Genomic DNA, 17843 nt, shown 5'->3' with positions numbered 1-17843 from the left:
GGACTGTCAAAATGCATTACCACTCTACTCCGTCATCTTTTCTACACACACACACACACACACACACACACACACACACACACACACACACACACACATATATATATATATATATATATATATATATATATATATATATGTATATGTATATAATTTATCATAGGGCTCGACACTATTGTCTGGTGGCCGCTTCTAGCCACTAAAATCTTCGGATCTGAAATTCTGATGGCTTGAAAAAGATATGTAGAGGCCCGAAATAAAGCAAAAGTAACAGCCTGTTTAGAATCTTATAGTTGCCTGATTGGTATGCCACTATTAAAAGGATAAATTTGGTGGCCTGGCACCAATTTTAGTGGTCCCGTGCCACCAGGCCGTCGCCTATGTTAAATGTCGAGACCTGTATGTATATTATGCACCAGTAACCAAGGAAATCAAGTTTCCTCTACGCGGATTTATGCGTCAACGATTTTGTAGTGTGTACTTAAAAGCATTTGTATTGAGCGTCTAATAAATACATTGTGTTATTATTATTAGATTTGTCACCAATCATTGCTTGTTTAATAAAAACAGGATGAGGGTACGACAGTAGTTGACAAGGACAAAAAAACAACAGCAACAACACGTATCTTGTGACAGATCACAAGCAAGTAGAAACACCAACGAAACAAATTAAAAAAAAAAGAACTACTACGGTTCTACTTAAAGGGCAACGATTCAGTGGAAAATGAGAATCTTGGAACACTTAAACTTGCCACACATATTATTACAAGTGATGGTTGTAAGATGGCACTCTGAAGACAACACATAAGACTTATGTACATAATACATATTTTTCTTGAAAAGTATGGTTTATTAAAGCTTGTTCTTATACAACTTTGTTGAAATTTGCCAATCATGAATTAATAAGATATCCGAATTTACAAAAGAAGTAGAAATATTGATCATTGGTATATCAAGTTAGTATGTACGTCAAAGAGCAATTTCAGTTAACTTGCGATTCATTATACTGACTTATAATACACACTCTAGGCGAGTGTCATTTGTCCTGATTTAGGCTTTGATTCTCATTTGCAGAATTTGTTTGTATGTATGCAGTTTTCTAAGTTCAAAAGAGGATCGTAAAAGCATCTGAATTAAACAAATGACTGCACAGCTTCAACTGACACCAGGGGCTGGAATACAAGACCAGACTGTACAGAATAAAACATGGTAAAATTCAAATGAAAGACATTCTCATTTATTATCCTTTTAGAAAATAAATGTTTCAAATTTGTACGTAATTCTCGGGGATTGAGAGCGTAGTTACCTGTAAACTAGAGATAAATCTCGTCCAGTAGTACAAACTTAGAAAATGTCATCTAATCACCTTTCTTCATAAACCAAGAAGGTCTAGTGAAAAAATGTAATATAAACAATTCATAAACAAAACATGAAACTAAGAAACCAACTTGGAATTAAAATGAATCACATTTGATCGCATTTGTCTATTAAAAGGAAGTGAAATCAATTTCCGCCAGTCTTTATGATTTCAATTAATTTTTTAGAAACCTGCATATTTCACACTAGAGAAATAAGAAATTATGAAGACAATACGAGGAATCATAACTGCAATTCAAAGTTGATGTAAGAATCGTTTTAAACGATACAGCGGTTATGGTCTATCTAATTAGAATTCTGATTTACTCACTACAGTTCCATGATTATAGAGCTAACATGCTCTTCGAATGGGGTGCATGCTTTTCATGTTTCAATTCCCTCCTACTAAAAATAAAGAAATTCTTGAAAAGGGAATTTTAGTTGACTCATACACATTTTTCAGGATTTAATACAAGACTTTATTGTATATTGTGATTAACTAAACAATTGCTGGAGTATTAGACTATAATAGCTGTTATCTAAGAGGGTGGCACTTTTTTACTGATAAAAAACATTTTGCTTTGCTTCAAACCATATGGCGGCTTGGCACAACTCCCGCGCTCCTTCTTTACAAGGGGCTCTTTATATTATTGTAAAACACTTTGATCTTCAGGCTGGATACTCCCTCAAAAGAAATGAATTTCACTTCTACTCGATGTACATGCAATAAGTAGACGGTTTGTCTGTAACGTTGTAGTTTTATAAATGCCGCGTATGTAGCATGTAGTAACGAGCTTTACATGAAGTTTTTCATTTTTCCTTCTCCGTTTGCTTGAGCAGAGTCTCTAACCAATTCAATATGTAAATACATGAAGTTATATCAAAAGCGATAATTTCATATTCAGTAACGAACGATGCTTGGTAGAATGTAGCATTACCTATAAGTTACGTTTTTTTCACCACAAGAATTTAATCGTACGTTCTTTTAATAGAACCTGACATATTTCGAATTTGGGAAACCGTGAAATAGTCAATAATTCCACATGCAAACCATGGTAAACACGAGGCTATGAAATACATTGTACCACTCATCTTCACTGATGCTGTACCTTTTTCTAACGTTCCACACCTGCCGCGGAAATTGCCATCGTGCGCACGGAACATGTTGTAACGATATGTTCTGGTTGGGGAAGGAAAATCACTCGAGTTTTGAAACGCCACACGATGTCCTTCGCCACGAACATTTCTGCAGGAACACATAGTTTCAGAGCGCGTCACATACACGCCTATTCTTCTCAGATACTTTTTATGTACGGCAACAGGAAGTACGCGAAATAGTTCAATCCAACACTGCGCGCAGACAAAACTGCGAATTGTTCGTGACTCAAATGTTCCGTAGCTTTCATTGTGTTCGTGTATCCTCTGCGATCACGTCTTACCGCCCATGATTTTTGCCCATCCGACCCTCTTCTTTGGCGCTGTGACTGGGCTGCCATCCCCGCTGTCATTTGGTGAGTCCGACTGATCAGCGTTCGTAATGCGTGTGTGCTCCTGATCATTCAACTTCCGAAGTGGGAATACTTTCAGCTTGGTCTAGAAATATTACGAAATATTGAAGAAGTAATCAGAGAGGAAACCATTAATATACCACCTCAAGAGGAGGAATTTATGTTTGTTTTTCATTCAAAACTGTTTAATCTTCAAGGAATCAGAATCGCAAGGCAATGAACGCACTCGTACTTTGAACATGTATACGTGCTAAAAGTAATGGATCAAATAGCAGGAGGCCGAGCTCGGGATTGGTTTTGCTTCTATTCTATAATCTATACTGTTGATGTGAAAATTATCCAATTTTACTTTATTTGAACATAACTATAATGACTAAACCTAATTAAGCATTCAACAGGTATAAGTTTAAAACATTGATATTCGCAGAATCACTTTGTGTTCAGAGTAGTAGAAGTAAAACGAAATGACGATTTTGAACATGTTCTTGAAGAAACAAAGAAATTCATAGAAATCACCTTAAGATTCAATGTGGACGCCATTGTGGAAGCTATTGACGATGTAGAATCATTGAGGGCGTCCTTAGCCTTTTGTGGGTCAATCTTTGTTCTCCTGCTCGAAGACGGTCTCCCATTTTGTTCGCTGGTGCCCGCTTTGTTAAATGCATCCCCGTTCCCATTGTTCACGAGAGAACCCGAAATGCTCGCGGCCTTGCCACTTGAACTGTTCAGCAGCGAACGCATGTGTGAATTCGCTGAGCCCTGTCCGCGCAGGGAGGTCGTTGAGTCAGCGTTCACAGAATTACCAGAGTGGAGCCCCGAATAAATCATGACTGTGCTGTCGTTGTCCATCACGCTGTTTTCTGCCGCGTTGCTGATCTGAGAGACTTCGTCACGCCAGCCCGGCCGGGGAGAGGGGGAATCCATGACAGCTCGAGAACTCTTTCGCACCCACGGGCAGCAGGGTCCGACTCGTCGCTCGTATTCCGACTGAACCTGGAAATAGTAACACAGAACATGTGCAGTGAAGCGTCTAATTTCATTTGAGTTTGATGAGTAGAGGTAAAATGAATTGACAAATGAGCTAGGTACGGACAAAAACGAAACAGAAATTAGTGAAATAGTAATTAAAACTAAAAAATGCTTCTTATCAACGATGGCATTTTGTTGACTAGCCAGATCCATTATCCTTATTTGATTTTATTCTATTTCTTTAGATAATGGACAACATTAGATACAAATTCAATGAATTCATTAAATCCGAAGATAATTAAGTATTTCTTTCTTTTTTATTCGGGGTTGGTCATTTTGTCTTTAAAGAAAATTTTCATAAATAAACTGTTTTCAAGGGGGAAGAACATGTTTAGACTTCGTTTCCCGAAAGACAGTCATTCATGTTCTCAATGATAATCCTTTATAATTATAAGGGACATTATACTGTAATTTGACCATGTGATATAATTCACATAGCTATTCGTGTCTGTAGACCACCCCGATAAGGGTACAGCACTGATAGATATGAGTCGTTTGTATGATGGATTTACCAACACTTGTACATGTACCTTTACTGAAACAAGTCACATTGTTCGCCAAAGTTGCGGTTGCTGCAATGTGCGTACATAAAGACTTACCTCCGTGCTAAAGACTCCAAAGAGAAGAAAAATGAAGATGCTCTGAAAAAAAAGGTAAGAGGTAGTAGATAATTAAACAATGACAATTGATGAATTTCCTCAGAGATTTTATATTTCATGCACATTTTGCTTATTGAGCATGTAATCAATGCCATTATTGATAGGTATGTTACATTATCATCCTCGTCTCGGACTTCACTGAGTAAAGACAATGAAAGAGCCAGACACAGGTCTGTATGGACCGGATTGACACGGACACATCAAAGTGACAAAAGGGCCACACGCACTTAAATTGCTATGTTCAACAGTTTTACATTCACAAGTTTCACAAGTCTACAAATTAATCCGTGATGCATGGGAATCTACTAAGTTCTCGTGACGTTATTTCCAATTATTATTTAATTCTTGCATAGAATACTAAGTATACATATCCGAATCCCAGTGACTTTCATCATTGAGTCTAGGGTTGTCTTCATTGTAGAGTCATAGCTTACCTCGGCCAGTTTATTACAGGCCCAGACGGCGTTTACTGCCCCTAAGTTCATACGGAGGGCGAGTATGAAGAGACCCCAGTCCAGCATGAGAAACAACGAAACTACGGCGCATGCTCTTGCATTGGGTCTGTGTAAATATGAAGAAGTACAAGTGTTAGAATATTAGAGCGCAAAATTCATTTGCATGATTGGCCATGTTTCAAGATTTATCATTATTATTATCATTATTATTATCTCTTTTTTGTGTGTACAATCACGGGTATTACCAGTACCTGAGACATTTCAATGCGCTCTTTGCTAGGTTTCCCCAACTTCCAGAAAACTCCATACGGCATTTGTCAATTGATATCGCCCTATTAAATTTGCGAGTACAGAGGAGATGAAATTGCGGCTTGGTTACGTGGTTAGAAATAGAAATAGCTAGTATTTGATTTTCATTCGCATGCTCTAAATGTTTATAGCGTGACGATGTATAATAATCAGGGTAATACGTGATGACATGAGGTTTATAGATGATCCGTCATTCGTCATGTAACACTGCTTTCATGAGCTAAAAAATTGATAGGTTTGCGACCATATTCAAGGTTTTAATTTGCCTACGTCTGCCTCAATTCGAGCATGATGCTTGCTAATAGGAAAATTGCTCCTATAAAAGTACAAACTTGTTTTTTTTTCCCTTTTTTGACCATGTCAGCATTTTGCTGCACGATCATGTCTGCGCGTCAATGCTGATGGAGCATTTCATTTTCCCTCGCAGACCACAGATGGCGCATAACTAAAAGTGGCAAAATGGGAGCATCCGAGTAAAACGCTTTACGTTTCATCGGCTAGAAAGATATCCGATCTCTAAAACCATTTGCGCGGGCATGATGGAAAGTATTTACTAAGTAGTACGAGGGAAGTTGTATTCAGTATGCAAAGTGCCCAAGATCAATTTAGTATAATGTACTAAATCACTGCCATCCAGTGTCATTAGGGTTTCATAATTTGCCATACCGAGCATGGTGTTAATGCTGTCTTACGCACGTCTCATTTTGCTTATTGTGAATGATGAATGTATAATGACATGACTTTGCCGACGATACCTTTTGTTCTGGTTTTACTTACACAACACTTAGAACTTGTGGAAGATTTTTCCTGTCCCTCTTTTTCGTCGTTACATACTCGTAGAGAACGTAGCAAAGACACACATAATTGGTCTGCAAGAAATTAAAATAGAAATTCCAAAAATGAAAATCCACACAAAAAAGTCACAGCAGAAAGGGACGTGATATGCACAATATCATGGGCATAATGACAGAATCAGTAACTCAGTGTGCCGTCAAAATGCTTGTGATAATAACAGAAAACAGCTTGGGGACAAAGTACTGAAGTAAGTAAATAGACAGGTAAATAAATAGATAGATGTACGAAGGAAAAAATATGAATAAGTACACTATTCTTAATGAATAAAACCCCCGATAACGCGTTATCGTTTCTAATGCCCGATATTATGCTTGACAGGGCTTTAATCGTTCACATCCCGAAATGCATTACCTCGCATTCCATTATGAACTGTAAACGACCGCCACTAGCGTTACACGTTTCTCTAAATATGTGGGCAAACGTTTGTAATGTCTTATATCTCTCACAGTAAAAAAAAATAGTTGTATGCAAATCGTCCCACAAGATTTGTTAATAAATATGTTCCTCAGATATACCTAATGTAAGGCAAATCATTCTCTTATTCACTCTTGTATTTGAACAAATACTTTCAGTTCTGTCAAAGGGTTTAGGTCGAATATTTTAATCCACTGCCCCAGGACTATATAAGCCCCATAAGCAGATACAACTAGGTATAGATGCAGCGACGTATAGGGTTATAAAAGATGCTGAAGTAGGGATATGTCATGATTGTTACATTTATGAAATTCAACTTTCAAATGTTCATGCTACACTGGACTATATCATCAATTTTGTTCTTTTTCGACAGGGTAACAAAAATCAGCAGCGTTATACCCACCCTCCCCCCAAAACACACACACACACACACACACACACACACACACACACACACACAACAAAAATAATAACAAGATCACAAGAAGGGCTTACCGCTATGATGAGCAAACCAGGAACGAGGAAGGCAAAAATGATGTCTTCCTCAACCGGAAGAAAGCAGCTATAAAATGGGAGATTGAGCAAGAGTAGAAAACAACAATGTTCATTACATCAGAATGTGGAAATTCCATTCATCGATGTAATATAGCACAGGATAGAAATGATGGCCGAATAATCGATAAATTATGAATATTCCAAACTCAACGGCGTTCATATAGCAACTCCTTTTCTATAAGTTGGAGAAGTTTTTTTTTTTCTTCTTATCTTAAATGCTTACACCGGCTATGATGGTGGTGTTAATGGTGGATGGGGGAGACATAAGAATAGATGCGATCAACCTTTTTACTCAGTCAATTAGCCAACTATAAATTAGTAGCCGGATGAAGTAGTGAACTGATGGCTTACAAAGCAAGAAGCGGAAAATAAACCGGATATTACGTACTAGGTGTCGTTGCCGTATTTGTTGAGATTAAGACCGGCTGTGCTGGCTACCACGAAGAGAGGGGTGATCCAACCTAATGCGCAGTACTGAGATGTGCTTCCAATGTCTGGGGTCTTGTACGTAGCCTGGTCCATGAAACACGCGGAGTAGGGAGTGAATGATAACATCAAAGGAATGCCAGGCATACAGATATCGCAAGTGATATTCCAAATTCTGAAATGATATTCCTCATGTATGTTCCTTTTGACTTTGAAAGATATTGAGAAATCAAACAAGCAACGCAGTACTTCGCACAATACTGTGATATTTTACTATCAGAGACGAGACCAATTCTCAGGAGTAATGAACAGACAAAAACAAAGCCAAACAAAACAGCCACAGTGACAAATCTCTCTGCCGTTCGGATGTAGCAATAATATAAGGAATTCATTAAAAAACTAACAACGATCGGGCGTCTAGGATCATTGATTTACCTTGAGTACTATCTGGACGATCATGCCCAAAGTCCAGAATGCTTCTGATAACTCGAAGAAATGAATCATCAAAGCCACAGCTCGACAGACAGCCTGTGGAAGGAAGAAAAACGACAAAGGAACAGGACTTAGATTTCAGGTTAAAACACTTGAAATGAAAGGAACTGAACATAAGGCCTACGTACATTGGCCTTACAGTGTCCATACTGTACAACCAAGAAGGCAGGCCTCCTTGAAACAAATCTGTTCACTTTACAAAACGCATGGAGAGATCATCCGGATTCAGCACAGAGATAGAACATTAAAAGATGTCGGTGTTGACTGCCAGCAGGGACATTCATTCTTCCACAAGTGCATCTACACTTACCCTCGTGACTTGTGTCATAGGTACCACTGAGTGAATCGTCGTAACTATAACTTTGTTAACAGGAGGTCACTCTGCATGTTCACGTGTCATTTCCATTTTTTTTTTTTGTATATGTGGTCGGCTTGAACTAACTAAAAAATATGTCTCCCTGCACGTCCACTACCCCTCTCCATCCTCTCTCTGTCTCTCTCTGCCTTGCCATGCCATTTTTCACAAAGAGTATGCATGGTTTCAAGAACACATGAAGTGATTTGCCTCTGATAAATACACGAATTTGGAAAAACACAATTATATTGCATTGTATTGTGAGATATGATTAGCACCAAGACCTTGCACAAAAGCTTTCCTTCAGTATACCTTCTACTGCAGTTTGATGTCATTTGTGCTGGCAAAGTTGCATCTTGTTTATAAGATATTATTTTCTTTTCTTTTTCAGCATTACTTTAACTTTAACATTATATTGTGTGAATAACCTTTGGGTCACAAGATGATGGAAGAGTGGGTTGAATATAGGATGTTTAACAACATAGATCCTGGCCATCTGATTGAATGAATGTGGGTCACATGACATTCAGAAGAATCAGCTGTACCCTGCCCACTCTGTCATTGAATAGAACTGTTAAACTTGCACGCTCATGTAATATTCGAAACCGTCGCACTCACAAACATTGAATAATGTATAAAATCCATTGATTCACTGAGGGTTATAGAAGGATTTAATGCTAGACGAAAAAAAGAACCACAGAACAGTGATGAGAGGGAAAGAAGTAGACAACTGAAAGGTGAGATTTAACACACTTGAAAAGAGTACAAATAAAGAGGTAATAAAAAGAGATGAAATTGTGAAGATAAAAATAGAAAGATACATCGACAAATTACCCCGTCACATCGACGGAAATAGGCACCGAATTAATCATTGTGTAATAGTGTAGCCACGATTTAAAAAAAAATCATGTGAACACTAGTACATTCTCGGGCAGGATTTGAACCTACGACCTCTTGAACACCGATATTTACGTCGATGTAGGGCAATATTTGTCAATCAGTTGCAATTAAAACAACACGTGAGAATCTCATTCATTTGAGAAAACGCTTACCTTTATCAGATGAGACATGGCTTTGCAATTACGCTAAGAAAATTACACTTATTCCAGCCTTCACAATGCCTTTGAGTAAGAAATAACTTTGAGAGGCTCGTTACACTATCACGTGACCATTATCATTTGAGTGCTCATTGGTGTAAAAGCAGATTACTAGCATTAACAATCTGTGACAAGGCCTATACTGTAATCGACTCTCCAATGCTATGAGAAAATAATGACTCAGGATGGCCGACGCCTATAGCTACCTGGCCATTCCTCTATCTTTACGCCAGTATTCAAGAGTAATAGCTATAATGTTTTGTCTTTCAAGGAGAGTTCAGTCGAATTAAAGGTTAAAATCACAAGATTTTTTAAGGTCATTTGGGAGATGACTTTGGTCTTCAGAACAACAGATAGCAATGACATGTGTTAAGGAACCAGGAAAGACTATCAGAGAAGACTGTTTTATATCTCGAGCTCAACCGATTGTGACTAAAACCTTACACGTATTCAACTGCAAATCTCAATTCAGCTGCGCTTATGTTCTTCTTGATGACCTTCAATTTCGAACCATTCAGGTTTGCTGGGCGGGTCGTAGGCAGAAAATCTATTGACTACGATAAATTGTGATAACTACCAGAGCGACTACGTGCTTTCGACGCTAATTATTTTGTAATCAGGCAACTGCGGTAAAGACATAGGACTAATAAATGAAGATTAATATCGAATATAAAGCGCACACACACACACACATACACACACACCAGCGAACGCACACAGGTACATACGCGCACACCCGTACACGCACATAGGATTACACAAGCCTACAGATAAAAGCCTCTTCAATTTACTCAAGAACTCTTTTGTTGTTGTTGTTGTTGTTGTTTGTTTGTTTGTTTTGTTTTGTTTTGTTTTTTTTTTGGGGGGGGGGGAGGGGGGTTCCCCAAAGGAATCGAGCAAACAAACAAACACATTCTTCAGAGGTATACACCTCTGGAGGCCATCTTATGTCTGTCCTGAAAGTTTGGTTTGCTAGGTTTAAGTAACCAGGAGAACGGTAGATCATAATCACCATCACTATTATTACTATCCATATGGCTACAGTTATTACTGTTCATGTGGCTACAATGAAAACTTATATGGATTGTCGCCTCATAATCAATAAATATTTAGTGGTCACCCTGCAGGATGAAATAAAGAAGTCAAATGAATAAATAAATAAACAAACGAACAAACAAATAAATTTGATAACTAGCCTATATGAATGAATACGTAAATGAATGAATGTGTAGAACCATTTTGCAGTAAAATGCGGTTGTTCAAGAATGTGTCATGAATGCGTTGCTCAGTCAAACGAAGATATACTTAGTATAATAAGCGGACATGAAATTCATTGCGTACTTGGTTTTTGTTAACACGTGCATGGAATTTGGTAAGTGTGTTGGTATTATCCGCTAATCAGCTCGGTTTTCCGCTAATCACCTGAATGTGACGAGTAAATTATATCTACACATCGGTATTTCTCTAGGGCATTGTAGGGGCGCTGGAAGGGAGGGACCACTGTACATTCGACAACATAGGAAGACAATGAGTCCACTCAACCTATGCAGCATTATGGTTTCAACCCGCTTGCACTCCAACTGCATGTATTCAATAAACCCCAGGAAATTCCAAAATAGTGGTTGCGTGGAATAACGCGCCGGTTAATAAGTATGAATATTCAAAGTCACTACACGCGACGGAAAAGATGGTCTCTCACCAGGTTGGCTGTGGCGTAGAGACCGCTAACCAGGGTGATATGTTGGGCGCTCATGGTAAGCAGGAAGCAACAGACTGTGATGGCGCGGTCCGATTCGAATTTCCTTTGATGAAGAAAATGGGGATGAAAATAAGAGCAAAACACTTAAATGAAAGGATTATAATGATATCGCATGGTGTAAAAACTAACTAAATTAAATTCGCGGTATACTCTGATAATATATCAATATTATTTCCTTTCCTTTTGCACTCCGACTCATGGTTATCATTTCTTCGATATCTTTAAATAACTCGACAGGAGTTACACCACATCAAATGCCTGATAAAGCTTAATATTTGCCATTTATACAAATCTATTGCTTTCATCAAGTTATATATGCAAAATATTCTACAAATTTTTCACCGAACACGCTTATGTCCACCTTATATACTGCTGTGAAATAATGCGATGTGGGAAATGTATTAGTAATGCATTTGCGTGCTTTAAATTCTTCATGTCTTACTTTATACTTATTCGTAAGAGCTAAGTTAGAGTTCATCTTTAATCATGGGATACTTTACTTAGTAATAAATCAGTGTACCAGAGCGATCTTATCCCTTGCAATTTTCTTCTTATCACCTGTAAAATGGCTATTCAAACTGTTTTCAAAGATTACACCACCACCATGACTACTAACCGATTGGCATAGATCAGCATGATGAGGGTTGAGAATATGAGGATGATGGAAATGACCAATGCTGCCACCACCTCGTCCGGTAGATTGGTCGGGATGAGAGGCGATGTGGTCTGCTGATTGAATGGGGAAACAGGTGCATTCACTTTTCAAAATTCCTCAAACACTCATTAACGATAACAATGCGTTGGGCTGGTGACGATCAGTTTCTTGTCAGTGAAATTACGCTGCCGTTCTCGTTTTGTTTCGTTTTGTTTAATTCATTTCCAACAGAATATGTGAATACACATAATAACACGACAATGTGAAGAAGAACACACAAAACTGTGCACAGAGATATAATGTTGTAAATTTCATGACAAATAAAAAAAAGACAGTTGTTTAAAATGGAAAGGACTGCTAAAAAGCAGAACTTGTAGTTTGTAGTCCCCTTGTAAAAATACTTAATTGCAAAACTTAAGAAATCTTTCATTTGTAGCAGCGCACTTTACCACCTGATAAGCTTATCAAAGGTGAAGGAGAGAGAGAGAGAGAGAAAGAGAGAAAGAGAGAGAGAAAGGGAGAGGGAGAACAAGTTTGAATGAAGATTGGAGTATTTGGCATTTGCATATCCGGTTCGTGCAGAAATGGAAAATTGCAACAACAACAACAACAACAACAACAACAAACAGAATGAAGTATCGATTTACAGTTGTAAAAGTCATGTATTCATCTTAGGCATTATGAATAAAAAACAACATTAAAGTAAAAAAGAGAAACAAAAGAAAACGAAAATGTTTACTTGACTGACATGCCATCATTCACCCCTCATTGAATAAAGATCATAAATCTCAACTGGAACTATACGCTCATCTCGATACAGGGCTTATATAAAGCAGTATTGTGTTATCTAAACCTGACATTTCACCATCGATTTTTAAGGCCTTATAAATGTCATTAGAGTTCTTTCAGGATTTTGTCTTTTGTTTGTAATGATGTTTGCTTGACAATGATTGCAGGATATCAAGCATAGAATGAATGATTACCCCCTTATCTTTATCGCCAGACAATATGATTCAACTAGCAAGTTCTGTTTTAAAAAAGGCTGCCATATTCTAAATTAATTTATTTGTTAATACTCATAGTCACGCAGACGGATAACACGTACTGCGTGACCGCGCAAGAGCCATCCCGTTCAATACACCGACCCCTACTTGAGTCTTGACATGTCTCCGTTCATTCGTTTTAAAGGGTGTACTGTACACATAGAGGTTGACCATGTCATTATGCTGCTTTTGAACAAACAGTATGGCTGCCGTCGGAATTTGATTTAATTTGCCATCGTGAGGGCGGGGGAAAAGAAACTTGGACATAATCATGCTTTTGATGTTTAAGTGAAGCATACTAAAGGTTCTGCAAAGTGTGGAGATAAACAAATGTTGTCGTCCTTTGCAACGATTTCGTAGTCTGTGTTTAAAGGACCATTTGTCTATCACAGAGACTAAACCATAAGAAGGGATGAGGGAAACCCGTCTTACCGTTACTAGGGTAGTCGTGTCAGTCATGGTGACTGTCTCAACGGTGGTCAGATTAGAAGAATTCCAAAACACGTAGTCAACTGTGATATACATTCGCCTGAGCTCCACGAACTGTAACAAAAGGGAAATATAATCAAATATAGCCCTACTGATAATATCGATATCAATTATACATCCACGTCAGCCCTAGGGGTAGAAATAAGTGTAAGTAAGATTTTTACGTACAATTCAGCAGAATAAAGACCCCTTTATGTTCAACAATATTTCAGAAATGAGATATTGATTTGATACTCATTATTCTACATAGTAGACTTGCTAAGGGGGTAAACGCTGCATTTTTAGTACAAATGTCCTACTTGGCACAGATGTTTCCTAGGGCAAACGAAAATTTTCATCTAAAGAGACAATCTGTATCTATGCAAATAAGCCTCAATTTGCATAATTTATGCAGAAATACATATAAAAATTATTAAAAAATATATGTGCACCCAGCAGAAATACCTAATTTGGTAGAAGTATTCTATAGAGGAAGTGGAAACGTTCCTGCAAAAATTTATTTCATACCTATGTAGATAAACATAAAATAATTATGCAAGTAATTGTGCAAAAATTTGCATTTTTGAAAGAATTTCTAATCTATGAAGCACTGGATCTTAGTACAAAGTTTGAACCTTGGATGGATGTTCCTTGGGTCAAAACCAAATGATTCATCTAAAGAGACAAACTGTTTCTATGCAAACAACCTGTTATTTGCATAATATGCATATCAAAATCTATACATAGATAATCAGAACAAACAAAAAGCAATTACGTGACAATGTCTTAAATCGCTTTGAACTTAATATCCAAAAAGCTAATAGAATAAGACAATATTCTCACAACAACACTTTTCAGTTGCTTATGTTGTTTCCATGTTATTTAATCAACTTAGGTGTTTTATGCATGAATTATGCTAATAAGTATATACAAGACGTGAAATTTCATATTGATCTTTGAAATAATTTTACTATCAATTTTCCCTCATTGCATAAATGCTTTGCAGGGTGGGAAAAATAGCAATCGATAGTGACACCCTTTAAATATGATTATGCTAATATAACAGTAGGGCCTGCATAGAAACAGATGCAAATTGGAACAATTGCTACAAAATGATTGTTTTTCCCTTGCAAACAGTACACAACTAAGGTCATGGTTAGAAATCATTACAAAAAACACCACCATAGTGAAAGTGTGAATTCTGATTTTCACTGTGTTTAGTAGGCACCCAAGCGAATAAGGGGCTTTTTATGTCAAACTGATTACTGTATAAACTTGTGTAAATTAAGTGGATTATGTGGATTAAGGGTATCTGCACACATTAAGATCTTACAAGCTTGAGTTAGAAACAAAGTCTGTTTCTGAAAAAAAAAAATTTCCTTCAGTATACTATGAGCTGCTATGGCATGGAAACTATGCTAGGAAATTTATACAAAGTAACATTTTGATAAGGCAATAATTCATGCAAAAATTGTCATGTGAACAATATAGGAGATGTTATACTTTAAGTCAGATAATCTTAGTCTCTGACTTAAAATCAATTAATTTCAACAATATATCAAAGCAGAAATAATATGTTCATAGCCATAAAAGATTATATTAGATGGCCTTTACAATTACTAGGATGTGATTTGTCAACAGATCGTCACATGCTACTGTTTACGAGGATCGTAAATATCATATTCTCCCTGGTTGTGATTGTTTTCCCTTGGGATAATGTAACTCCCTGGCGGTCCAAAGAATGTTATATTCCACCATATACCAGCTAATACCTGTATAGATGATTATGACCTACATGATCTTGAAGCTTTTTCCCAAAAAAAAAAATTATGTTTACTGGTTTTGTGTAAAGATATCAGAGGTTAAAATAAATAAATACACCGGTTAAAATGTAAAAGGTAAGAATGCCATAGGTTATACATGTGTACATCAAAACTAACTTTCAGGAGACCCATACATTAAATGCAATGACGGTGATGACTTTACCATGTCACTGAATTTCATGTCCTTTCCTGCTTATCAAGAGGAACAAAAACACTTGAGAGGGGAGGGCTTAACTTTTTTTTCGATAATCAACAAGGGTATCACTGTCAGGTAGAACATGCACAAATATGCACTAAGTTTCATGTTACCTTGATTCACATTCAAGATATGGAAGAAAAATTGAAATTTAGCAGTTTCATCAGAGCTTTGACTTTTTGGCAGGAAATTTCCCAGAGGATCTCCATAATACCGGTAATACATGTATATATTAAGTTTCAAGAAAAATCCTACAAGCATTGCAAAAATATGAGGGAAATAGTGAAATTTTGAGGGCCTAATTGACCTCGATATTTGACCCTTGACCTTTGACAAATGACTCCTAAATTCCTTAGAAAATCCCTGCCAGTACCAAGTTCCATGAAGACACCTTGAACCATTTGCGAGATACAGAGACAACAGTGAAATTTTAATATTTTCACCTGACCTTCGACCTCTGACCTCTTGACCTGAAACTCTCTGAAGAATCTTATTTTGGTATGTATATATAGTACATGTTTGCAGTCACTAAGTTTCAAGAAAATACCTTCAGGCATTGCATAGATATGGGGGAAATAATGAAATTTTAGCATTGACCTTGAACTTTTTGACCTTTGACCTCGTGCCGATTTTACTTAAAAACTGCTTAATTTATATGATTGCCCCATCATACGTCATCCTTGGACCAAGTTTGGTGAAATTTGCTTAATCCAGTCTGGAGTAAACTGAAACAAGTCGACCTTGACCGTTGACTTCTGGTACATTCGGGTATTGATATGCACAATACGCTAATTAGGTGGTAGTTGCATAGAGAAATAGTGTTTTGATATTACAAACGAGAAAGAATGTTTTGGTATTACAAACCATTTCCTTTTGACTAAAGGATATGCATACTACTTTGGTAGTTTTTATCATAAAATGCAGTTCTTATACTGTAAGATAAACTTTAGAAATACTGTTTTTACTTTACTTTCTTTAGTAATTATGTAAATTAGCTGGTAATGATGGTTCAATAATTCCAATTCTTTTCTCATTTTGTTTCATATCTATCTAAGAAGAGATTTGAGGGGGGTTTCATTGTTTACAAATCAATTTGAATAACTCCCATAATTATGCAAATTGTATGTTCATTTTCATAGGTATGAAATCAATTTTTGCAGGAATTGTTTCCACATACTCTATAGAATACTTCTACCAAATTGGGTATTTCTGCTGGATGCAAATATATTTTTAACAATTTTTATATGTATGTTTGCATAAATTATGCAAATTAAGGCTTATTTGCATAAATACAGATTGTTTCTTTAGATGGAAAAATTCCAATTGTACCGAGGAACATGTACGTGTGCCAAATAGGACATTTGTACTATAAAATGCAGCGATCACCCCTTTTTTCACCCTTAGCAAGCCTACTAACATACATTACGGAAAATGCATGATGCAAAGTTTTATCACTGGGAACACTGAGCACCTTTACTATCTTCATCGTTCATGGAGGGAAAGGTCGGATTTCCCCTGTGTTGAAATGTAATGTATCAAATGGAAGAAGGAATTTGTTTTATTTGTTTTATCTTATTTTATTTTCTTTTCTTTTCTTTTCTTTTCTTTTCTTTATTTTTTTTTTATTTTTTTTTTTTTTTGGGGGGGTGTTTTTGGTCGTTAGATTTACTCATCACCACCTGTAAGCATTTTACCTGTGATGTGTTCGTCCTAATGTAGAATAAAAGAGTCATACGATATACTAGTAGCTACTCCTGTTCAAGAGAGTACTTTATGAATTTGTGGTGGTATTTCTGTACATATGAAAGCTTAAAACGAATTGGTGTGTAAAAATATTCAGGAGAAAAACAACAACAACAACAACAACAAGACCAACGACAACAACAGTTGCTGACCCAATTTACAAACATTGTTCAAATCAAATCTGATGTGTAAATTTAGTAAATGGTCTAAAACAAGAGCGAAAAAATGCATTATCCATATACACAAGACTCCAATTCAGTGCTTTGGCTAAAGAGCGAAAACAATGCTTACAAACGCATGTTGATCTTAATAATACTTAGAAAGTTCCAGTATACCTGAAAGATTTGGTAAATGACAGAGGTTATAATCACAATCAATTAAACACTGTTGAGCGGTGTTATATGTAGGATTATCTAGCATTGAACAAAGTGCAACTTTCCGATATATTCGTGAGTTTTTGTCTACTTCTGAAGGCTGCTGCCACTTTCTCAATATCCCGAAAGTTCATTTAAATCGATGTCGGCTTATCCTACTTACAGCTGGGATGGAAAACTCATGACAGAGTGTGAAGAGACTTGGTGTAATGTGAAGATAGATGAATCCTTCCGAAGTCGTTAGGAAATGCGACCCTCAAGCCATGTCGAAA

At 36.8% G+C, this 17843-nt stretch overlaps 1 protein-coding gene across 1 annotated transcript; it reads right to left on the bottom strand.

Moving 5' to 3' along the window:
* Nucleotides 1–1517: 1517 nt before the first annotated feature.
* Nucleotides 1518–17843, bottom strand: LOC139738879 (cadherin EGF LAG seven-pass G-type receptor 3-like). The gene is made up of 12 exons (XM_071649507.1): nt 17735–17843; nt 13400–13510; nt 11886–11995; nt 11210–11312; nt 8002–8094; nt 7529–7653; nt 7081–7147; nt 6094–6185; nt 4987–5113; nt 4493–4534; nt 3381–3857; nt 1518–2949 (listed from the first exon to the last, which is right to left on the bottom strand). The coding sequence occupies exons 2-12, from the start codon at nt 13490–13492 to the stop codon at nt 2785–2787; spliced, it is 1494 nt and encodes a 497-aa protein (XP_071505608.1). The 5' UTR covers nt 13493–13510; nt 17735–17843; the 3' UTR covers nt 1518–2784.

Source organism: Diadema antillarum, unplaced genomic scaffold, assembly GCF_040938485.1.
Source record: "Diadema antillarum isolate AM-2024a unplaced genomic scaffold, OU_Dant_1.0 seq00000770_RagTag, whole genome shotgun sequence".
NCBI classification, from domain to species: Eukaryota; Metazoa; Echinodermata; class Echinoidea; order Diadematoida; family Diadematidae; genus Diadema; species Diadema antillarum.
Note: the sequence above shows the minus strand (reverse complement) of the source record. Positions and strands in the feature narration are given on the sequence as shown.